The sequence below is a fragment of the Camelina sativa genome, chromosome 15 (genome assembly GCF_000633955.1).
Source record: "Camelina sativa cultivar DH55 chromosome 15, Cs, whole genome shotgun sequence".
NCBI lineage: Eukaryota > Viridiplantae > Streptophyta > Magnoliopsida > Brassicales > Brassicaceae > Camelina > Camelina sativa.
This window is the reverse complement of record NC_025699.1, coordinates 8819916-8844723: the sequence shown is the minus strand read 5'-3', so window position 1 is coordinate 8844723 and position 24808 is coordinate 8819916. Positions and strand designations below refer to the sequence as shown.

Below are 24808 nucleotides of genomic sequence, written 5' to 3'. Positions count from 1 at the left end.
TATTATATTTTAAAGTAAAAATCGAAGTAACTCTAAAAATGAAAATACACAAGTGTAAAAAAGACGGTGGAATCAAGGCCTTCTAAATCTCATATTGTATATCAACAAACAGAAACTAAACCATAATTCTAACAAACAAAGGGTGTACTAAGTTATTATTCTTACCATGAACTTAATTAACAAGATACAAAAGAAACATGAACATGATGGAAAACAAAACATGACGAATACAATAAAGACAAAAAAGACAAGGAAGAGCATGGAAAACAATTCAGGGAGTGAGGGTTTTGTAGTTAGGATCAGAAACTCGGTTCTCGTAGAACCTAGCTATAAAAGAAGTGGCTCTTCTATCGACCCCTGGCTCAGCGATCCAAAGCCGACCATCTTCATCACTGGTCATGATTCTTGACCTTATAATCACTCCTTCCTCGCTCCAATCATCTCCACTGTTCGAACAGCACGGTAACAAAGCTCTTATCACTGAAAATGTTGACGTTTTTTTGCTCTTACCCATCTCGATTTATCTTATACGTGCAATCACATATATGTATACATCTAAGTTCACATATTTATATATAGGAAGGTAGAAAGAGAGAATATAGGAAGTTGCTACGAAATGGTGATATACAAATACAACCACTCGTGTATATAATATGCTCCTAACACGTACGTACACATTTGCATATCTCATATATAATATGATCTATACGAGGTTTAAAATAACATTATTCTCTAAGGAAAACGCAACGGAGACCGACCGATGGATGCATGGCTGTAAAAGTGAAGAACTCCTTTTGAGATGAGAATAAATTCTCATCCTTTGCATGTATGTACGACGGAGGAGAGGACTCAAGCACATAGTTTAATTAATATACAAGTATAAATAAATTAATAGTAACTAAAGTATAAGAGATGTATGTTCTGCATCATATATTTTAGTCCTAAATATCTATACTACCAAACTATATTCTTCAATCGTCAGCTTTTTACCTTTTATCTTTACTTATGTATAAGATTGATTTATAATATCCAATATTGATTATCTTCTACATAAGTTTCAATGATATTTTGTCATTTTTGTTGATGTTGATCATATCAATATTGAATATTTTTTGTCGTCAACCTTATGCAATATAGCGTTTGAAACAACACATCACATATCGACGATCACAAAAGCTACCACAAATTCAAAGCTAAATCATGGTTATTATTTTGTCACTTTTTTAAGTGAACTTTTGAATTGTACAATATCTATACTATTAATTGGGGAGTACACTTAGGGATAAAAAATATATATATATATAACATATATACATGTTGCCAAACACACCCATTTGTATACATAATATATAAAAAAAAAAACTTCCCTAAAACAATGGTAACAACTATTAAAGAAATAAATAATTAACTTTTTTATAATTGGTTATAGATTTCGTATCTATTTTTGATATGGGTATAAAGCATAAATAATTAATTTTGAATATATTAAGTTTTCCAAATATTTTTCTAAATTAAATATTAAACATGTATAGTTTTCTAAATGAAATTAAAGCCAACAAGATTACAAAATGAAATTTAAAATATTATAAGAAAAACGAAATTATTTCTATTAATAATTCCTTGAATTTATATAGTTATTATAATTTTATAAAATAATAAGAGTTTTCGTAATTAATAACATACCAAAAATGTAACTATTATTTAACAAATGAATCTACTTAATTTCGAATTATTTATGAAAATAATTTAACTTAAATTTAAATAGATAATTTATTTTAAGAAATCTTGAAATAAAATCAGTAATTATTTACCAAATTACTAAAATTTATGGATTATTTCTAAAACTAACCTTATATATTTACTCATCGTTATAATAGGAAAATAAAGACAATTAATTCAAAATCCAAATCTAATCATCCATATAGATTCAAACATATTTTATATGCATTAAATGAAAACTAAATAAGTTTTTAAAAGATTTTATATAAATTTTTTAGTTTTAAACGTAAAAGTAAAAATGTTTACTCTTTCCAGCTTATAAATAGAGAAATCGACCTAACATTCACATACATATACAGATATACACCACTCTAGCACTATTTTTGTATCTCTTTGTTTCTGCAAAAAAAAAAAAAGTGTCTCTGTATTGAGTTTGCATAATATGCCTTGCTAACATCTGCTATATTCTTTTTTTAGTTCGCCAATATTATGTACTATGTCCAGTTTATGATTTATGATTCTTATGATTTGTTAAATTTATAATTTTCTGTCGTGTATATAAACATATATAAATCAAGTTTTTTTTTGAAAGCATACATTTTCTACCTAGAGATTGTATATAAGAGAAGATTGTAGTATGAACGGGTGTTCATCCAATTGACATAGCATCTAAAAAAATAAGAAAATTACATCTGATTGCTTAAAGAAGTCCACATTTTTTATATGAATCCGATAAGTCACAAAATACTATATTAATGTTTGTTTTCTTCAGTTTATATATATTTATTTATTTAAGAAACTTAAGTAGGAAATTCTTATTAGAGTATGTAGTTGAGGTTTGTATTAACATTAATTAACTTTTAAAACCAGCAAATACAGCAAGGGGTACGTATACATAAACTATACAAGTACAATTAAATTTTCAATGACTATATTGTAATCATTTGTATGTATTAAATTATATTATTTACTTATTTTTACAAAGATAGGATGTTAACATTCTTTATTAAAATGGAACTATAATTTGGGATGTATATGGAAAAGAAAACAGAAAAACACACATGGCAGTAAAATTTTATAACATGAGCACCTTGAATTTTGTTAAGTCATGTTATCTTTAAAAAGTCTATTAAAATTTTCCATTTGAGTGTTTGAGTGTTAATCTCAATATGTTTTAAAATTTTATAGACTTTTAAGTCATGGTTACCTTGAATATCTAATGAAACATTCAAGGTAACGATGACTCATAGTATAATTCATAGTATAAAAATTTCTAATCCAAATTTTAAAGTACTGATTAACACTCAAACACCCAAATATTCATAAACCAAAATGACAAAATTTTGGGTTAATGACGTTATACTATATAAATATGTTTACACATACTAAATAAATAATTTTAATTCTTGACATGTTCTATTAAAGATTAAATTCAAAATAAAATAAATAAAAATACATTAAATATGTTCTATAACAGCTACAAGTATTTAAAAGAACATAATCTAATATAGGTGAAACATATATAAAATAGTAAGAATAAAGAAGTCAATTAATTTTGTAATATTATTATTAAAACATATGATATATAGATATACTATGAATTATATTTATGTTTATTTCATACGAGAGTTCTAAAATTTATGTTTTCGTCCGGTTTCCTCCTGTTTTCAATCGGAAATACAAATTTTTCCCATATTTGGAATGTCCCATATTGAGAATGCTTTCTGTTATTCAACAAAAATTTGAGAACGGGTGTAGTACATAATGGAACCTGACAAAATGAAAAGAAAGTTACAGCCATCCTAAATATTTGTGTATGTTTCAAACGGGTTTTCATCGCTGTTAGCGGTTATATATCCAATTTGATAATTCACAAATTTAATAGAATCTAACCAATCATTTATTTGATTTAGTTTGTTACCAGTCCAACCGTTATGTTGTTCCAAATTTTTAAAATAATGGTGAAATCATTATTATTTTAAATTTTAAAACATTAATAAACCAAACCAAATATCAAATTAAAATTTCAATTAGTATAAGTTTGATTATATATACAAAAATTATTTTGTTTATAAACATAACCCCGCACGTACGTGCGGGTCCCAACCTAGTTTAATATAATTAAGGAATACATATCCATTGGAGTAGGACGTTTCAATTAGTTGCTGATAGTGCTACGTACATCTATATATATATCCATAAAGTATACGATCATGATTTATAACCACTTAAAAATAGATTGAAAAATACGGTTTGGGTTCAAAATATTTTCCAGGTGTAACAGAAAAGTAAGCAAAGTAGAACCAAGAAAGATCGATCGGGGTATGTATATTGTTATTTGGAAATCAAATATTTTGTGAGCTTTGGGCTGAGGATTGATCTTTTATGAAAAACCATAGGATAGATCTAATTTGATGTGATGGTGACTAAACCTCTCATGAACAATGTATTTGAGTAAAGATCATCACCAAAACCTAGAGTTTCAAAAGCAAATGAGAGCTAAAAAGATAAACTAAGGAACGTCAGCTACTCAGTCAAGTAACTAAACAGAGACAAGTCAACCATAGTTAATCCAATTACTACCTTTTTCTTTTGCATCCGGGATTCACTTGACCTTGCTGAATTTGAACCAGACTTGGAGCATAGCTGACGAGACATGGCCAAAGGGAAAATGATTCCCTTGTAGTAGTCTCTTTATAGATTTCTTGGTATATATTCTCTCCGACAATGTAAGCTCTTGCCAGGTAAACATCAGTGTCTACATCACAAAACACGACCATTTTTTTCTCCTCATCCACCAAAAAACTACTCACATTTACCATCCTTGTTACCATCAATTTAGGGAAATCCACTACCAAGAAACTGCTCCACGACAAGTCTTTGGCCTCCTCGATTTTAGTATTGGTGACCCATATCTTCATCTCCGAAGGATCATCCTCTGTATTCTCATCAAACCTCTCATATAACAACGCAAGCTTCTCTTCTCTAACAACTGATAGAATCGCAGTCTCGACAACACCATCAGCATCATCAGTTTGAAAAGGAAGAGAGAGACGTCCAAACTTTTTTGTTGTGAAATCAAACCTGAGTACGAATTTACCGAAGGGATCTTCTGTATCTGAAGCAATCCAGTAAGTATTCCCCTTCAATGACACGCCCTTGGATTGTAAGGTACAAATAGGAGAGACGTCATGAAAACTCCTCCATGAATCAGAGTTAAACTCATAGATATCAAACTCCGCACCTAACGGGCTCAATGAGAATGACTTATACCTTAGGATATGGTGGCTGTTGCAATTTTCTTTCTCTTTTTCGTACCCTAAAACAAACTTATGGAACAGTGCGTTGCTGGATCTGTTTGGGATCCACCTGGTCTGACCAGTATAAGGGTTCCAAACCACGAGTCTCCTGTCAGTAGTGGTGCACAATAATAAACCGTTGCACTGAAAGATATCAGATATCTTGACATCTTCTGGATCATTCTTACTGACAAGTACACCTGTTGCGTCAAAGGACGGATCAACACTGTCGTGGATGCCAGGGAGATTGATACTAACTGAAGAAACCCTGGAATTCATCAGCGAGATAAACCCTCTTCCCGCTCTATCCAAGTTCTTCTTGAGGAATCCCGGATCTTTGAACAAAGTGTACCACCGCTTGCAAGTAGTTTTCAATTGTTGTAGATATCTGGCCTGAACCCTTGAGAGTATTTCTGCTTGTAAATCCCGTGGAAGATCCGAAAACATCATTGTTTGTTTGTCTTGTGTCCTGAATTTACATAGAAAGAAAGCAATAGCGGGTTAGATATTAATGAGGGCTTTAAGTAAACCTCTAGGCTTGTCCACTTATATAAGAATTAAAGGACATTTCATGCAAAGGTTAAGGAAGAAAACATGAGATAAACAGAGATAAAGAGCTGCTAGAACATGACTCATAACCTTTAAAAAATGACAAGGAAGAACACTAAAAACTTGGAGAAAACAGATATGAAAGTCCAACTAAACTACATATAATGTCCAAGACCAGATTCCACATAAGGTTACCTAACCAGAGATTAATGAGTGTCTAAAGAATCTAGAAACAGATTATAACCACTGTTCTGTATCATCATGATGATCCAATTAAAATCTCAGCAAAGCAAAAAGAATTCATCAAAAGAATACACAGAAGCATAATGGCTAAGCACAATCACTGCTGCTAAGCTTTCAAATGAGCCTTTCTAATCAAATTAAGATTTCGTCTTCCATCAAAAGAAGCTAATAAATCATTTAGGTTTCCATAGTCCCAAATCCATCGTTCTTGCTCCTTGAGCTCATCATATACCTCACATTTTTTAATTCCAATTTCCATAAAGCGCACCAAGCAGAGATACAACGATTCAAACTCATTATCACAAATTCAGGAAATCAAAACAGATAACTAAAATTGAACAAAACAGTAGCCAATAAATATCTCAAAAAAGCATTGCAGGTCAAGGAGATCAGTTAACAAACCCTAGAATACGATGATGGAACACGAAACCGAACAAAAACAAGATCGATACATCATTAAATTTAGAACAATCGAAGAACAAGGAATCAAAAACCGGAAAAACGAAGAAGAGTAACACTTAGTTAGAGGAAAGAACTTACACAAACGAAGAAGCGTAAGGATCCGACGGAGAAAAAGTGTCTTCACCGACGGAGAAAAAGTGTCTTCTCCGGTGAATCGATGATCGGAGAAACGAAGCGAAGCAAAGCAATGAAGAGGGTTCCAAGGGTTTATTTATATTCTCGGCAAGTGTTGTATCAGCTAACGCTCCAAATGGTTCCAAGGGTTTCGGCAATCCGGTTCGTTTAGGGCCTAAAATATATTTACCGCTTCGTTTGGGCCTAAAATATATTTACCGCTATGTTTGGGCCTAAAATACTTTTACCGGTCCAACAAAAAAATTCGTTGCATTGGAGATTTCAATTGGTAAGATAAAAAAAAATTAAAAACTGATCTCACATCAGCGGAAGGACATGACAATTGAGTTGTTCAAAAAAAAAAAAAAAAAAAAAAAAAAAAAAAAAAAAANTTTGGGCCTAAAATACTTTTACCGGTCCAACAAAAAAATTCGTTGCATTGGAGATTTCAATTGGTAAGATAAAAAAAAATTAAAAACTGATCTCACATCAGCGGAAGGACATGACAATTGAGTTGTTCAAAAAAAAAAAAAAAAAAAAAAAAAAAAAAAGACATGACAATTGACAAAGGAAACAAAAGAAAAATTACATTGCCGGATATAATTAAACCAATCTTGGAACATAACCAAAGAGAGTGAGGCAACATCTTATGCCTTCAAATTCTGAAAAAATAAAACCAGAAGATACTTTAACTCATTCGACACGAAAACATAGGGAGTCGTTGAGGTTTTATATCCACTGTTAAGAACTTTCTCCATGCCACAAACGTGGTCTCAATCTTATTGGTTATCCATATCTCCACCTTTAGCGTCTGATAGTGCTATATATCCAGAAAGGATAGGATCAGAATGTATAGCCACTTACAATAGATTGAAGAGTTCAGCTTGGGCTCAAAATATTTTCCAGGTGTAATAGAAAAGTAAGCAAAGTAGAACCAATAAAGATCGGAGTATGTTTATTGTTATTTGGAAATCAAATATTTCGTGAGCTTTGGGCTTTGGATTGCTTTTATGAAAAACCATAGCAGGATTGATCTAATTTGATGTGATGGTGACTAGACCTCTCATGAACAATGTATTTGAGTAAAGATCATTACCTAAACCTAGAGTTTCAAAAGCAAATGAGAACTACAAAGATAAACAAAGGAACGTCAGCTACTCAGTTAAGTAACTAAACAGAGACATGTCAACCATAGCGAATCCAATTAGATTGACTATAATCACCTTTTTCTTTTGCATCCGGTATTCACTTGACCTTGCTGAATTTGAACCAAACTTGGAGCATAGCTGACGAGACATGGCCAATAGCAAAATAATTCATCTGTAGTAGTCTCTTCATAAACTTCTTGGTATACATTCTCTCCGACAACATAAACTCTTGTCCTGTAATTGCTGTCTGTATCACAAAACACGACCATTTTTTTCTCCTCATCCACCAAGAAACTCCTCACATTTGTCATCCTTGTTACCATCAATTTATGGAAATCCACTACCAAGAAATCGCTCCACGACAAGTCTTTGGCCTCCTCGATTTTAGTATTGGTCACCCATATCTTCATCTCCGAAGGATCCTCTGTATCATCATCAAACCTCTCATATAACAACGCAAGCTTCTCTTCCCTAACAACTGATAGAATCATACTCTCCACAACACCATCAGCATCATCAGTTTGAAAAGGAAGAGAGAGACGTCCAAACTTTTTTGTTGTGAAATCAAACCTGAGTACGAATTTACCGAAGGGATCTTCTGTATCTGACGCAATCCAGTAAGTATTCCCCTTCAATGACACGCCCTTGGATTGTAAGGTACAAATAGGAGAGACGTCATGAAAACTCCTCCATGAATCAGAGTTAAACTCATAGATATCAAACTCCGCACCTACCGGGCTCAATGAGAATGACTTATACCTTAAGATAAGGTGGCTATTCCAAGATTCTTTCTCTTTTTCGTACCCTAAAACAAACTTATGGCACATTGCGTTGCTGGATCTGTTTGGGATCCACCTGGTCTGACCAGTATAAGGGTTCCAAACCACGAGTCTCCTGTTAGTAGTGGTGCACAATAATAAACCGTCGCACTGAAAGATATCAGATATCTTGACATCTTCTGGATCATTTTTACTGACAAGTACACCTGTTACGTCAAAGGACGGATCAACGCTGTCATGGATGCCAGGGAGATTGATACTAATTGAACAAACCCTGGAATTGAGCAGAAAGAGGAACCCTCTTTCGGCTCTACTCAAGTTCTTCTTGAGGAATCCCGGATCTTTGAACAAAGTGTACCACCGCTTGCAAGTAGGTTTCAACAGTTGTAGATATCTGGCCGGAACCCTTGAGAGTATCTCTGATTGTAAATCCCGTGGAAGATCCGAGAACATCATCGTTTGTTTGTCTTGTGACCTGAGTTTACATAGAAAGAAAGCAAAAGTAGGTTAGAAGTAAACCTCTATGCTTGTCCAGTTATAGAAAAATTTAAGGACATTTCATGCAAAGGTTAAGGAAGAAAACATGAGACAAACATGAGATAAAGAGCTGCTGGAACATGACTCATAGCTTAAAAAAACGACAAGGAAGAACACTAACAACTTGGAGAAAACAGATATGAAAGTCCAACTAAACTACATATAATTATGTCTACGACCAGATTCCAGATAAGGTTACCTAACCGGAGATTAATGACTGTTTAAAGAATCTAGAAACAGATAATAATAACTGTTCTGTATCATGATGATGATGATTTAGATCCAATTAAAATCTCAGCAAAGCAAAAAACATTCATCAAACGAATACACAGAAGCGTAATGCCTAAGCACAATTACTGCTGCTAAGCTTTCAAATGAACCTTTCTAATCAAATTAAAATTTTGTCTTCCATCAAAAGAAGCTAATAAATAATTTAGGTTTCCATAGTCCCAAATCCATCGTTCTTGCTCCTTGAGCTCATATTCCTCACATTATTTTAATTCCAATTTCCATAAAGCGCACCAAGCAGAGATACAACATTCAAACTCACAAATTCAGGAAATCAAAACAGATAGCTAAAAATTGAACAAAACAGTAGCCAATAAATATCTCAACAAAGCATCGCAGGTCAAGGAGATCAGTTAACAAACCCTTGAATACGATGATGGAACACGAAATCGAACATAAACAGGATTGATAAAACATGAAATTTAGAACAATCGAAGAACAAGGAATCAAAAACCGGAAAAAACAAGAAGAAGAGGAACACTTAGTTAGAGGAAAGAGCTTACACAAAACGAAGAAGCGTAAGGATCCGACGGAGAAAATGTGGGAATCAGTGTCTTCTCCGGTGAATCGATCGGAGAAACGAAGCAAAGCAAATGAAGAAGAGGTCCTCGCAGCTAACACTCCAAACGATTCCAAGGGTTTCGGCAACCCGCTTCGTTTGGGCCTAAACTATTTGTTACCGCTTTGTTTGGGCCTAAATTTTTTGTACCGGTTTAACCAAAACAATTCGTTGCATTGGAGATTTCAATTGGTTAAATAAAAACCGTATATCTCACATTAAACCAAACTTGGAACATAACCAAAGACAGTGAGGCAACATTTTATGCCTTCAAATTCTAAAAAATTAAAACCAGAAGATACTTTATATTCATCTTTTCTAACAATGTATACTTTGTTATCTCTGTCACAACACACAGCAACTTTCATCTCCTCTTCGATGAAGAAACTCATCCGACACGAAAACATAGGGAGCTGCGTTTCTATATCAACTGTAAAGAACTTTCTCCATGACACAAACGTGGTCTCAATCTTATTGGTTATCCATATCTCCACCTTTAATGTCTCGCAGCTCTGATACAACAACGAAAGATGTTCTCCTTTACCAACCGAGAGAATCGTAGTATCAAGACAATCTGCTTCTTGATGAAAAGGAACACACAAATGTTGGAAACTCTCTGTTGCAAAATCAAAACTAAGTAGAGAGTAGTCGTTGACTCCTCTTTGCTTAGACAAGTACACCCAATAAGCATTTCCCTTCAATGACACGCCATAAGATTTTAAGCAACCTTTGGGAGTGATGATCTCAAGAGTCTTCCATGAATTAGAGCTAAAATCATATAAGTCTTTTCGGGGAGTAGTAACACCAAGATATCTCCTCCTTGATTTAGAGCTAATATTCTTCAATTCTAGATCATCTTTGGGAGTGACATCAAGATTCCTCCGTGAATTTTGGCTTGTTTCCAATTTTTTGTAGTAAATATCCGGAATCCTCAAGATTTTGTAGCTATGGCACAAATCGCTGTTGTCGTATCCAAGAATATAGTTATCGTCTATCCTGCCACGATTTAGCTGTTGGAGCCATCTCTTTTGCCCCGTAAACGGATTCCAAACCACTAATCTATTTTCTCTGGTGGTGCATAACAATAAACCATCACAGTGAAAGGCTTGAGATATATCTGCATATGTATTACGATAGGGGTCGACTAGGGTAAGTTCACCTTTCGGAACGACGTCCATGCTAACTCCATGGAGATTGTAGCTCATCGAGTAAACCTGAAAATTCAATAGCATAAGAGCATGGTACTGCCTTGTGTCATAATATTTTTTTATGAATCCTCGATTTTTGAGTAAAGCGTGCAATCTTTTGCAAGTAGATCGTAATCTTCGTAGACATGTGACAGGAACCTTAGAGAATATCTCTTCTATCACATCCTGTGGAAGATCGAAGATTAACTTTGTTTTGATTTCTGACCTCATCTTTGCATATAGGCGACGGTAACTTAGTTAGGGTTTTAACTTTAAGTAATCCTTTAACGCATATCCACTTTTTATTTTTATTTTTTTCTCTCCCTTTCATAGATGAATTCGTAAACACATTAAAAATAAAAAGAATTTATTCTTATTAATTAAAAAAAATTTATATACTGTATAAAATATCTAGCAATAAATAGTTCTTGACTTTTTTTTGTTAATGTAATAGTTATTACCTTTACGTCTTTAAATTTCAGAAAGTGAAATCCTGCATACCCCTCTTTACTTTTTTTTTTCTTTTTCTTTTCTTTGTACTGTTGTAAATTTTCCTTTTTAGTCTATGGTTAATTAATTGTCTCGTTAAGATAAGTAATAAATTATTTTGCTCGTTTACCTTTTATAACTTGATTAAGTTTTTAAGATTGTCAAAACGTGTCATATATAATCTGATTAAGCTTAGTCACATGTTGATGGATCAAATGTGTAGATTTTAGATAGATGGACAAATCAGAAAAAGTGTAATTTATATCCGATTTTCCCTTTAAATTATTAAATATGTAGAATATTAGATTAATAGTTAATTATTTTTATTTATCCTACTATATTAATTGAAAAGTACAAATATAAAACTAACCTTATAAAGTGTAAAAAATACATATATCTTAAGATAAGTGTTTAATTTTTCAGTCAAGGTAAAAATATAATTTTAATATGAGACTAATAAAATCTGTTAAATAATTATTAATTTCTAAAAAAGATAGTTTCTCTCTCAAGTTAACTATGGACAAAATTACTAATTAATTTTTAAAAACTGTAAACCAATCAGAATTTTAAAAAGTAAGATTTTATATCTAAGTATCCTAATTTTTATTTTAATAACTATATTAGAAAATTTTAAATTATGATTCAAGTATCATTTTCTTTTCTTTCATTTACAAATTGTTTTGAATTATCATATAATACATATGATAAATAAATATGAATATATTTTCTGCATATGTTGCGGTTTGAATTTTTAAAAATAAATATATATTACTTAATCTATGAAGAAAAATAAACAATATAAAATAGTAATATACATCAAACAAATTAAAATATTATAATATGATAAAATAATTAGTATTTAGAAAGATATATATAAATTTACCAAACAGTTGTAATATAAAAAGTAAATACTGTCTCAAACAAAATTTTTTTTTAACTTATTGTTATATAATAATTTTTGGATAAAATATTGAGGATATTTCCTAGTTATTTGTAAACGTATTTACTTTATTAGCTTTTGAAAAAAGGTTAACTAATTCATTTGGATCACCTTGGTATAAAAATTTAATCTAAAACACCCTTTTATATATTATAGAACATGTATCGGATGTGTTAAATATTGCACGCGATAAACACAATAGCTATATATAATATAAAGAAACACTAATAAAGAAAGGAAACAACAAGTATTGTGGGAATAAAGATCAACTGATATAGCTTTTGGATAACTTCAAAACAACTCAAGTGAGATTACAAGTTTGATATTTATTAGACTAATAAAATCTTTTAAATAATTATTAATTTTCAATTAAAAAGTTTCTCTCCCTAATTAATTATGGATGAAACTACTAATTACTTTTTTAAAAATTGTAAACCAATCAGAATTTTTAAAAGTAAGATTTTATATCTAATTATCCAAATTATTATTTTAATAACTATATTTAGAAGATTTTGTTGATATTTTAAATTATGATTTTCCTATCATCTTTCTTTTATTTCCTTTAAATATTATTTTGAAATATGTAGAATTTTTTTCTGCATATGTTGGGATTTGAATGTTTAAAAACAAATATATATTATTCAATCTATGAAAAAAAAATATGTGTTTTAATCTTCCACATTGGTGGGTTGATAAAACTAAATTTTGTGGTTGATACAATAATAAATTTTATTTTCTCATAATTAGTATATAATAATTAATAATTTTAAATATTTCACAAAATAATAATGTAAATACAACAAACAATATAAAATGGTAATATACATAAAAAATAATATTCTGAAATAATTATTATTTAGAATCTGGCCGATTAAGATTTTCGATAACTTCAAAACGAGTTTGGTATTTATCCTCAAAACTATATTCTCCTCTTTAGTTTTGCTCCCAAAATCTCTGATCAGTGCTGAGTTATTTACAAATCAAGGGTTTTTTTTTTTTTTTGTTTACTATAAAGGAAGGAGAAGGACTATACCAAATCAATCGAAGAAATCATGTTTGTAGTTGAAAGTGATTACATGGAAGTCGAACCGTCGATCAACGAGTCGTCTCCGTCACTGTCGTCATCTCGTAGTTGCGATCACTGGTACGTTCGTTACGGAGTCTGCATCGCCTGTAAATCGACGGTGAACAAACGGCAAGGCCGAGCATTCAATTATCTCATCCAAGGTTTGCAGCTAAGCCACGAAGCAGCCGCGTTTTCGAAGCGTTTTACAACGCAATATCATATTGTCAACGAGAAGAAGCTTCATCTCGTCCTTGACTTGGACTACACGCTTCTCGACTCTATTAGGGCTTCACTTCTCTCCGAAACAGATAAGTATCTACTCGAAGAAGCGAGTTCAAGGGACGATCTATGGAGGGTTGACACCGGATTCTTGACAAAGCTACGGCCTTTTGTTCACGAGTTTTTGAAGGAAGCCAACAAGATGTTCACAATGTATGTTTACACAATGGGTAATCGAGTATACGCCAAATCCGTGTTGAAGGCGATTGATCCCAAGAGAATCTATTTTGGGGATAGAGTGATAACAAGAGACGAGAGTCCGTATGCGAAGACGCTTGATCTGGTTTTAGCTGAGGAGCGTGGAGTGGTCATTGTGGATGATACGCGTGATGTTTGGACCCATCACCAGAGTAACCTAGTAGAGATTAATGAGTACCACTATTTCAAAGACCTCAATGGCCCAGAAGAGCCAATTTCTTCTTATACGGCGGAAAAGACAGACGAGAGTAGTAGCGATGGTGAATTGGCTAAAGTTCTGAAAATACTCAAGGAAGTTCACTGTGGATTCTTCAGAGTCAAGGAAGAGTTAGAGTCACAAGACGTGAGGTTTCTGCTTCAAGAAATAGATTTCAAACTTCTCACAAAAGACGCTTGATTTGGTTTATGTTTGGATCCATCACAAGAGTAACTTAGTGGAGATTAGCATGCACAACTAAATTAGATTAATGGCCAACGAGAGTAAAAGTCTTACTCAGAGGAGAAGAGAGACGAGAGTAAAAAACGAAGCTGGATTGGGCAATGTGGATTCTCCAGAGTTGAGGAAGCGTTTAAGAGTACCAGGACGTGAGATTACTACTGTTTATGTCTTTTTAAATGAGATTCATTATGTAGTAACTTCATTTTTTTATGTTCATTATATAAGATTCTGCTTACGTGTGATAATAATCTCTCCAAGATGTGAAACTTATAAGCAGAACAATGTATACGAGTAAAAGATAACTAGATAACCCTTTGAATATTTGACTAATCTTAGCTCAAAAGCACATCATCAAAACCAGAAAGAAACTAAGTAGTTCATTTAACTAACAACCTCCCTTGATTTCCTTTTCTTTTGCCTTTTGGGTGTAGTTTTCTGAATGTCAACCAAGCTTGGAACATAACTGAGGAGAAATGGCCAACCCATATCAGAACTCTGTGTAATATCTTTATAAACTTCTTTATGTTTATCCTCTCCAACAATGTAGATACTGGACCTTGCTCCAAATCTAGTACACAGATTGCTGTCTTGTTCTCCTCGTCCAACAAAAAACTCATCACAAACGGTAAATGAGATCTATCATAATCCACTGTTAAGACAAAGTCGCTCCAGGAAAAGTACTCTTTGGCCTCACCAATCTTGTTTGTCACCCAAATGTTCATCTCATTCGAGAACGCGAGGAGGTTCTGATGAAGCACCGCGAGTTTATCTTCACCAACGACAGAGATTGCAGCTGTATCTTCAGGATTGTCACTCTGATAGGGAAAGAGGAAGACTCCCAAAAGTCTCTCTTGTGAAATCAAAACTGAGCAAGAAAAAACAACGTTCGATGATATCTGCAGCAACCCAGTAAGTGTTTCCTTTCACAGACACGCCGCCACAACATAAGCCCCACGTATGATTATTCATTAGACTGCCATCAAGAACCCTCCATGAATCAGAGCTAAAGTCATATATCTCAATCTCAGTAACCCGGAGGAGATGGAGCTCCTGGTCCTGGCCGTCCTTCTTGTTATCATCATAGCGAAACCTCAAGATTTTGTAGCTACGGGGACAAGAGTTGTTGTTTTCGTATCCAATAGCAAAGATGTCATCACTCGTGAAACGAGTTCTGGGTTTAATCCACCGAGTTTAACCAGTACAAGGGTTCCAAACTACGAGCCAAGTGTTTCTCTTAGTGAAGGATAGAATCAAACCGTCGCAGTGAAAGATCTGAGATAATTTGACCTGTTTCGAGTCCTTTCGCCAGCTGAGTTTATCTGAAACCTCGATAGTTGGATCAACGCCGTCGTGAATCCCACGGAGATCGACGCGAATCGAGTGAACCCCAAAGTTCATTAGTACGATCATTTCCTTTGCGGCGGTTGCTATACCACAATTCTTCTTGACGAATCTCGGATCTCTGAACAAAGCGTACCATCGTTTGCAAGTAGTGTTCCATTTCGCCAGAGACGTCGCCGGAAACCTAGATAGTATCTCCGATTCCAAATCGTGTGGAAGATTGGGAAACATCACCGTCGTCCTCGTAGCTTCGGAAACCATCTCACTCAAGCTCACTAGTTTTGTTATGATAAAGCCCATGGGTTTTAAAAAGCCCATTTAGAAAACCACTCACTGAACATAAATCAAAACGTTTGATGACATAATTATGATTTGACATCAAAACGTTTGGTGACATTTGCTATGGTAAAATTATGATATGACATTGAATCTTCTATCCTGCAAATCTCTCTTCAGTCTTCAAACTATATAATATATAGCCGCACAAACGGTCGAGAAATTTAGTTATTCTTCTATTTGCAAAACGCTCAATATTTAACAAACAAATATAATATATAATTATACTAAATAAAAGTATGAGCTATAAGCTTCTAAGGCTGTCCACCTAAGCTTTAAAACAACCAATATGGATTCAACATGTCACTAATTAACATTTTTAGAAATTTACAGAATTTTATATATTAAGAATTACTTTAAACAACCTATCAGGATTTGACATGTCATTCATTAACATTTTCTAAATTTCCAGAATTTTTTAGAGAAAGAAAAATTTTAAATATATGGAAATAAAAAAACTATGTAAAATATCCCACATTGGCTATAATTTTTTTAGAAAATGGTTCAAACCAGTATAAATAAGATTAATATGTTTCCAACAACGAATGAGCAGGAAAGCTTGATTTATCAGACGTCCAAGTTTAAAAGTTTTATTCGGTTTGATCCTGTTTTTTATTTGATCAAACTAAAATCTATAGTAATAAAAGTAGAAGCTATAAGCTCTTAAAGCTGTCAACATGGGATTTAAAACAACTAATAGAGATTAGACATGTCATTAATTAACATTTTTTAAAATTTCCAGGATTTTGTAGATTCAAATTTTTTTAATAACCAATCGGAATCAGACATCTCAATACTTAACATTTTTGAAATTATGTAAAATTTCTATATCAAAATACTTATAAATAAGTGAATGTACAACAACCCACATCGGCTAGAAATTTTTTAGACAATGGTTGAGAACCATTATAAATAAGACTAATAAGCTTTCAACTATGAATGAGCAGGAAGCTTGATTTACCAGTCGTCCAAATTTTAAAATTTTATAAATTTAAAATATAATAATTATTCAGATTTTTAATAACTAATCGGGATCAGACATCTCAATATTTAACATTTTTGAAATTATGTAAAATTTCTATATCAAAATACTTATAAATAAGTGAATGTACAACGTCCCACATCGGCTAGAAATTTTTTAGACAATAGCTGAGAACCATTATAAATAAGACTAACATGCTTTCAACTATGAATGAGCAGGAAGCTTGATTTACCAGGCGTCCAAATTTTAAAAATTTAAAAGTTTAAATATTATAATTATCTATTAAATAAAAGTTAGAATTATAAGCTCCTTACGGCGTACACATAGGATTTTAAACAACCTATCGGGATTTGATATGTCACTGATTAATATTTTTAAAATTTACAGGATTTTCAATATTAAAATTTTTAAAAAGACCAATCGAAATCAGATATCTCAATATTTAACATTTTTGAAATTATGTAAAATTTTTATATTAAAAAACTTATAAATAAGTGTGTACAACGTTCCACATTGGCTATAAAAATTTTAGACAATGGCTGAGAACCACTATAAATAAGACTAATATGCTTCCTACTATGAATGAGCAGCAAGCTTGAAGGGTTGATGTAGCAAGACCCTTGATTTGATGTTGTTTGATTTAATTTTTGAGGTTTAAAGAAAAATGATCGACGACGAACACACTTTTTATTAGCTATACATGTGTTCATATTACTCTCTCTGCAAGTAATTTGCAATTTTATAGTATTAAGATTTTGGTTCAAGAAGTTTCAGTACATGTGGATCTAAAACCGAGTAAGTATATATATGAAAATATCAATAATTGAGTGCATGTGGTGACTATGCTAATCCATGAAATTTTAAGAGAAAATAGGCAATGATTTTGGTCTTGGAGTTTGATGGGTTAACAAGTTATTATGTGGAAGAATGTGAGAAAGCAGATGAGGAAGAGGAAGAAGAAGAGTATAACGACGAAGAGTATAACAAAGAATCGGACTGTAAAAGTAATAATGACAATTATCATGAAAATTTGTTAATAAAAATGACGAGAAAGAATATGAAGAGTAAGAAGACAATGGAAAAAAAATACGAAAACATAGATGGTGGCTGTCAATTAAATATGAGAAAACAAGATTAATTCATGATTCAAAAAGTGTTTCGTTTGTCTGGCCGTAAAAAAATGGTTTAGTATATGCAAAATCACAAGTTCGAATGTCCGATCAGCCTCTCCTGGACGTCCAGTTAAATCCATGATTCTTTTGATCAGATTTGATTTTTTAGCACAACTGACTTTTATATTTTTTTAAAATTTTGGTGTATCGGAAATAAAAGTTTGGCCTTAACAGTAATTTAAATTTTTCTATAAGATAATATTTCATAACTGTCATCAATCATATATAATTTTCGACAAAATATATCAAATAAACCCACGTGTAGCGTGGGTCCAAAACCTAGTGTAAATAGTAATAAAAATTATATGCACGTGGTGTACCGCAGATTAAAATCTAGTTAAAAAGTAAAAACGTTGACAAATCAAATATAAAAAATCTAGAAAAGTAAAAGCTAGAAATCTATTCAAATCGAAGCTAATTTGTACTTGAAAAAAATAAAAAATAAAAATTAACTTCTAATATAATAGAGTTTATTTTCTTCTTTAATTTTACATTGTCATGCCATTTGATTTTAAATAATTATTAGTTAAAAAAAAGTTCTCTCTCATATAAATTATGGACGAAAGTTACAAAATATTTTTTAAAAAATATAAACAAATCAGAATTTCAAAAACTAAAATTTTATATCCAAGTAGTCAATCAAATTATTTTTAATAACAAGATTTTGAATATTTTGTTAAAATATCAAATTATGATTCTCCTATCATCTTTATTTTATTTGATTTATAAATTGTTTAGAATTTTCATATAATACTTATGATTAATAAAATGCAGATTTTTTTCTGTATATGTTGTGATTTGAACTTTTAAAAACAAAGATATATTACTCGATCTATGAAAATAAAATGTGTGTTTTAATTTTCACATTGGCGGGTTGGTAAAACTAAATTTATATAGCTGATAAATTAATAAATTTTATTTGTTCATAATTATAATATTAAAATTACTACTTCATATTTCACAAAAATAATGATGCAAATACAAACAAACAATATAAAACTGTAATATACGTAAAAAAATACTATAATATTCTAAAATAATTAGTATTCAAAAAAAAATATAAATTTACAGAACAATAAAAAATAAATATTATCTCAAACAAATTTTTTTTTTTTTAAAAATATAACAATAACTTTTATTATTTTATTATAATTTTTTTTAAAATGTTGTGAGATGTATATGAAAAAACTAATGGGTATGCATCTAGTAACAATATACAATGCATGTGAAGTTCACATTAATAACCTGGATCGACTAGTTCGAAACAAGCTTCTCTCGTTGCAAACGCATACCTCCAAGTGGGGGGATGGACTGCAGCTCTGGTTGGCAACTCGCACCTAAACTCATTTCTACACCTTTTAAACACTTTCAACTTTCCTAACAATTTCAAAACAAGGACGCATTCATTGTAAAGAGGACTTTTTTCGGTTTGAATATATTTTCACGTTCATTCAAAAAAAAGTTCACATTAATAATATAAACTCGATTAGTAAACGCTAAATAAAAAATGAGCGTTCGGTATAGTAAAATTATGATTGACATTGGATCCTTAATTATCCTGCAAATCTCTCTCAAATTGAGAAATCCATCATATGTTCTTCTTTTCAGCCCTTTCTTATAGTATTTGGTATTATTAGCACCGTACCGTATATAGTTCTTAAATGGTGGTAAAGGATCTTATTACGTGCTTATGGATATAATATATAGTCTCTAATTAGGTGAAAAGTGAAAGCGATTAAACCACAATCTCTGCAGTTTTTTTTTTTTTTTTTTAAAGTAATTAAGATGGATTTTATGAATGAATGAGATTAGATTAGAAGCACTTCACTTCATATCTAGTGTCCACAAAAGAGATGCAAGAGATATTATTAACATTGCTGGATTTAAACGAATCTTGGAACATAAGTAAACACCGTTGGCGGACATGGGAAAGGCCAATAATTTAAATACAAACATTTGTAAATTAATGGTACTTGGTGGGATTCATCTTCTCCAACAACGCATACCTTGCTGTTGTTGTCGTCACAGAAAACGGCAACTTTCTTCTCCTCATGAATGAAGAAACTTATGGGATGCAAATTGCAGTTCATGATACCGGGTTTTAAATCCACATGTAAGAACTTGCTCCACGACGTAAATGTGGTCTCAATCTCTTTGGCGATCCATATGTCAATCTTTGATTTCCATATGCCCGTATGATACAGCAACAACGAAAGATGTTCTTCTCTAACAACTGAGAGAGCCATGGTACTAAAAGATGCTGCTTCTTTATGGAATGGCACACACAGATGCTGAAATTTCTCTGTTGAGAAATCAAAACTGAGTAATGAGTATTCATTGACTCCAGATGGACTAGACACCCAATAAGTATTCCCTTTCAAAGACGCGCCAGGAGTAAATAAATTACCATGGGTAGATACATCAAGACTTCTCCATGAATTAGAGCTAAACTCATAGATTTCCAAATCTTTTCTACTTATAACCCTCAAGATCTTGTAGTTATGGCACAATTCCTTGTTATTGTAACCGAGCGCATAGACCTCCCGTGTCCGCTGATACTGACTTATCGGTCGGATCCATCTGGTTTTCCCCGAGAAGGGGTTCCAAACCACACACCTGGCTTCATGCTTTCTTGATACGGCGGTGCATAGCAATAAACCATCACAGTGAAAGGCTTCATATATACCGAATTGATCTGAATTACTAAGGGGTCGATTAATTAGGCTATGATTACCTTTCAACCGTAGACGAGAGTTGAGGTGAACTTCATTGAGATTGGAACTCACTGAATAAACCTCATACCCAATCAACATGACATCGTAGTACTCTCTTTCAGTTTTATCAGAGTGCTTTTTGATAAATCCAGGGTCTTTGAATAAAGCGTGATGGTACCATAGTTTGCAAGTTGATCGTAATCGTCTCAAAGATGTCACGGGAACCTTAGAGAGTATCTCTTCTAGCACATCCACTGGAAGGTTGGAGATCATCCTTGTGATTATCTTACGTACAAAGAAGTTAATTAGGGTTTGATTATATTAATCAATAATCAGTAAGTAAAAAAACCTTCACGCTTTAACACTCTTATATAACACTAAGCTATCTAACGCGTGCTTTTTGTACATTCCAAATTTATGCATTATACTAATTAGAAACATGAGATGTATAATCCTGCTTGAAAAAGTTTTTCCGTTTCCTTGTTGGTTTACTTTCTAACGCTTGAAAGTACTAACTTCCCAAAAACAAGCTAAGGGGAAACTATACATTTTTTTATTTTCTCAAGACCAAGGTTCCATAATAACACACAAAAACATGCATGTAGCTAGAAGAAGGGAAAAAAATAGTATTGGAATGCATATTATTATTCCCTACTCGCAGATTTGCAAAAATGACAATATCTTTCTCTCATCATGATTTATGAAGCTATTTATTACATGGAGATTAGTTGGAATTAATAGATGATGATGAAAAGATGATATTCATGAGGAGGAAGATAAGCAGGAACAACAAGAACACGCTTTATTTCCGAGATTTTCGATGTCGAAAACGGTAGTTTTAGAGACAATGAGCAAGAACAACAACAAGAAAAACTCTCGTCTCTTCATTTTTTAACATCTGGGCGAGTCGGCAAGAATATTTTACTATTTTCCTAAATCCAATAATAGTTGGTTATGTAACACCTGTAAAGTAAAAAAACAAAACAAATAGTAGTACTAGTACAATTCATGGGAAAGTTCACCTAGTTAATATTCATGGGAAAGTACAGTTAATTTTGAAATCTCTCTTTTTTAACACTACGCGAGTCGGCAAAGAGTATTTTATCATTATTCCAAAAAATCAATTGTTGGTTACGCAACACGTGTAAAGAACCACTTAACACGAATCCAAGATCGAGAAGCCAAAAGAAGCTGGTACTCTCCACGTGGTTAGCCACGCGTCTCAAGCCTATCTCGTTTTCCACTAATACATAACAAGGAAGAAACCACAGCATCATTCCTCGGAGAACACCACATCACAATCAACTGATCTTTTTCTGTTAACTGATCATAGCTATCATATACTTCATTCCTGCGAGTCGAAAAGAGAGCTACGTTATAAGTTATTTTGTTTTCGTTTAGTGTTGATAAAGTAAGAATGGGGTTAGAGAGGAAAGCGTACGGTTTGGTTTTGGTATCTTTGGTACTTATGGCTATTGCAACGATGTGTTGTGTCCAAGCTACGATCGAGGAAGAAGCGGCTAAGGATGAATCATGGACTGGTTGGGCCAAGGAAAAAATCGGTCTCAAGCACGAAGACAACGCCCAACACACCGTCGAAGACGACGCTTGGAGAGCGAGTGAAAAAATCAAGGACGACGCAACTCATCACACCGTCCAGGACGACGCTTGGAGAGCGACTGAAAAAGTCAAGGACGCAAAAGACGAGGCTAAGCGTAAAGCAGAGGAAGCAGTTGGAGCGGCGAAGGATAAAGCGGGGTCGGCTTACGAGACAGCTACATCGAAAGCTAGCGAGGGTTTGGGTTCTGTGAAGGATAAGGCCTCGGAGAGTTACGACTCAGCTGGTCAAGTCAAAGATGACGTGTCTCACAAGTCAAAGAAAGTCAAAGACAGCTTGTCGGGAGATGAGAACGATGAGTCTTGGACTGATTGGGCAAAAGAGAAAATCGGAATCAAGAACGAAGACAGTAACCCTAACTTGGGAGATACGGTTTCCGAGAAGGCTAAAGAAGCTAAGGACGCTGCTAAACGCAAAGTGGGCGATGCTAAGGAGAAGTTGGAGGAAACGGCTGAGGCAACGAAAGAGAAGGCGAGCGATATGACGAAGGCGGCTAAGGAGAAGGCGGAGAAGTTGAAGGAGAAAGCAGAGAGAGATAGCAAGAGTGCGAAGGAGAAAAGTAAGGAAAGCTACGAGACTGCGAAATCAAAAGCCGATGAGACTTTGGAATCTGCAAAAGATAAGGCGTCGCAGAGTTATGACTCAGCTGCACGTAAATCAGAGGAAGCTAAAGATACCGTGTCACACAAGTCAAAACGTGTCAAAGAGAGCTTGGCCGACGATGAAGCGGAGCTTTAAAAAAATAGACGAAAAATAATCGTCGATGTGTTGAACACTGTTGAGATGTTGATGTTGTTTTCTTGTTCATGATCTTTTTATATGTAATCATGGTCGAATCTTTTCATGTTTTTTTTTTTTTGGTTTCGTAGTGTATATGCTGATCTCTTGAGATATATACACATATCGTACCTTATGAATAATGAGTCCATGCGTAAATAGTCTAGTCAGATCCGTTAGTAAGTTTGAGAGGCCCAATCCTTTAAAAGCAGCAAACGCCCAAAAAAGACGTCGTTATCCAATAAGTTTTCCAAACAACGCTTGTATGTGATGTTACAAACTAATTGACCGATTAACCTTAAGCCCTGAGTTGCCATTTATTAATTGAATTTAAAGTACAAAATGTTAAGTAATTGGAATCTCTCGCCATATGAATTAACATAAGACCGAACACGTATAGATCGTATATTAAACTACGCTTTTTGGGTCGTTTTGGCTTTTGCCCCCACTCCAGTGGTCGAGTAGTGTGGCTGGTGAGAGGAAGTTGATTGCTCACATCACAAACTTATAATAACAATACACTACGTTCTTTTTAATCATAAGGTGGTTCACTTTTTTCATATTGAAATATATATCAATAACCTCGACAAAACTCTTCGTCCCCACTTTGCTTATAATTGTTGGAATTATAATCATCTTTGGTGAAATTAAAATATATTCTAGTTTCACTTTTTGTGGTGATGTCAAAATGTGATACGACGCTTTTTGCTTTCTTCTTTCTTGTTCCCAAGGGTTGGAGATTCCCATAAAGCGTCAAGCAAATGTATATTTTAGCGTAACATATTATATCATGATCACATCACATCACATCACTTTTGAATTTGTTAATGTTACTCATTATTAGTGTATCACAAATATATTGCGTGTAATTGAATTATTATTATATTGTCCCTTATTATAGTTTCTGTTGGTGTCTATTCTAGTTAAGTTGATGATATGTGTTGTCATAAAAAAATTGAAATTGAACCATGAAACGTAAATTTGTAGGATAAACTAGTCGTGCCAGCCTTAAACGCATAGCGTAAAGTTATCAGTACACGACATCCTAATTTTCATCTTCATTTTTAGTTGGATTTCTCCGGAGAAAACCCAAAATTGAATCTCTTTAATTTTCTTCGAATAGATTTTGTATCATAAAGTATATCAAATAAGCAACCAATTTGGCCTTGTTGGGGTAGACTTAAACCAGAATTTGCCTCTTCGTCAATGGAAAGGTCTGTGTCATGTGTCTCTTTTTTATAAGTATAAAAACATTGATGGACAAATACTGTATATGTAGACTGAGTTTGGATAAGATTGGCAAGAGAAGGAGACTCATTTATCCACTTACGAATTGTTTAATGGGTCGCTTTTGGGAAATCCCTACGCTTGATAATTATAAATTTAAAAAAAATATTAACCACAATATGATATTTAAACACCGTCTAAATTGACGTGTAACTATTGTTGTGCAATCTAGGATCCGATCCTATACGAATTTACGTTATTGCTTATCGCAAAGTTTCCCTTTTCTATATAATACTCAAGTGCGCTAACGTCTACAGATAAAGAATATTCTCCACTAAAACAAAAT

At 32.9% G+C, this 24808-nt stretch overlaps 6 protein-coding genes and 1 pseudogene across 7 annotated transcripts; 2 read left to right on the top strand and 5 right to left on the bottom strand.

Annotated features, from left to right (window-relative positions):
• Window positions 4018-6510, bottom strand: LOC104746099 (putative F-box/kelch-repeat protein At3g17570). Its single transcript, XM_010467502.2, has 2 exons — window positions 6351-6510; window positions 4018-5487 (listed from the first exon to the last, which is right to left on the bottom strand). Exon 2 carries the CDS (start codon window positions 5466-5468, stop codon window positions 4299-4301), a length of 1170 nt encoding a protein of 389 aa, XP_010465804.1. The 5' UTR covers window positions 5469-5487; window positions 6351-6510; the 3' UTR covers window positions 4018-4298.
• On the bottom strand, window positions 7013-9760 carry LOC104746096 (putative F-box/kelch-repeat protein At3g17570). Of its 2 annotated transcripts, XM_010467498.2 has the most exons (3): window positions 9642-9760; window positions 7610-8788; window positions 7013-7206 (listed from the first exon to the last, which is right to left on the bottom strand). In XM_010467498.2, the coding sequence occupies exons 2-3, from the start codon at window positions 8767-8769 to the stop codon at window positions 7191-7193; spliced, it is 1176 nt and encodes a 391-aa protein (XP_010465800.1). In that variant the 5' UTR covers window positions 8770-8788; window positions 9642-9760; the 3' UTR covers window positions 7013-7190. The 2 variants fall into 2 exon arrangements, with proteins under 2 accessions (XP_010465800.1, XP_010465801.1); XM_010467499.2 differs by lacking the exon at window positions 7013-7206 and having other exon boundaries at window positions 7416-8788.
• Window positions 9916-11115, bottom strand: LOC104746097 (putative F-box protein At3g17560). Its single transcript, XM_010467500.1, has one exon. The coding sequence runs from the start codon at window positions 11113-11115 to the stop codon at window positions 9916-9918; it is 1200 nt and encodes a 399-aa protein (XP_010465802.1).
• LOC104746098 (RNA polymerase II C-terminal domain phosphatase-like 4) lies at window positions 13366-14432 on the top strand. The gene has a single exon (XM_010467501.1). It carries the CDS (start codon window positions 13366-13368, stop codon window positions 14251-14253), a length of 888 nt encoding a protein of 295 aa, XP_010465803.1. The 3' UTR covers window positions 14254-14432.
• On the bottom strand, window positions 14548-15903 carry LOC104748274 (annotated as a pseudogene).
• On the bottom strand, window positions 20009-21739 carry LOC104748273 (putative F-box protein At3g17560). Its single transcript, XM_010469944.2, has 2 exons — window positions 20534-21739; window positions 20009-20428 (listed from the first exon to the last, which is right to left on the bottom strand). The coding sequence occupies exons 1-2, from the start codon at window positions 21111-21113 to the stop codon at window positions 20010-20012; spliced, it is 999 nt and encodes a 332-aa protein (XP_010468246.1). The 5' UTR covers window positions 21114-21739; the 3' UTR covers window position 20009.
• On the top strand, window positions 22107-23401 carry LOC104746095 (late embryogenesis abundant protein D-29-like). The gene has a single exon (XM_010467497.2). It carries the CDS (start codon window positions 22258-22260, stop codon window positions 23194-23196), a length of 939 nt encoding a protein of 312 aa, XP_010465799.1. The 5' UTR covers window positions 22107-22257; the 3' UTR covers window positions 23197-23401.

What these genes read in the sequence shown, in the direction of transcription:
- LOC104746099 (XM_010467502.2), bottom strand. Translation starts at nt 5,468, where the DNA reads ATGATGTTTTCGGATCTTCCACGGGATTTACAAGCAGAAATACTCTCA.
- LOC104746096 (XM_010467498.2), bottom strand. Translation starts at nt 8,769, where the DNA reads ATGATGTTCTCGGATCTTCCACGGGATTTACAATCAGAGATACTCTCA.
- LOC104746097 (XM_010467500.1), bottom strand. Translation starts at nt 11,115, where the DNA reads ATGAGGTCAGAAATCAAAACAAAGTTAATCTTCGATCTTCCACAGGAT.
- LOC104746098 (XM_010467501.1), top strand. Translation starts at nt 13,366, where the DNA reads ATGTTTGTAGTTGAAAGTGATTACATGGAAGTCGAACCGTCGATCAAC.
- LOC104748273 (XM_010469944.2), bottom strand. Translation starts at nt 21,113, where the DNA reads ATGATCTCCAACCTTCCAGTGGATGTGCTAGAAGAGATACTCTCTAAG. An exon ending in TCTTGATGTATCTACCCATG is followed by an intron (nt 20,429 to 20,533) that starts GTAATTTATTTA and finishes ATTTCTCAACAG; the next exon opens with AGAAATTTCAGCATCTGTGT.
- LOC104746095 (XM_010467497.2), top strand. Translation starts at nt 22,258, where the DNA reads ATGGGGTTAGAGAGGAAAGCGTACGGTTTGGTTTTGGTATCTTTGGTA.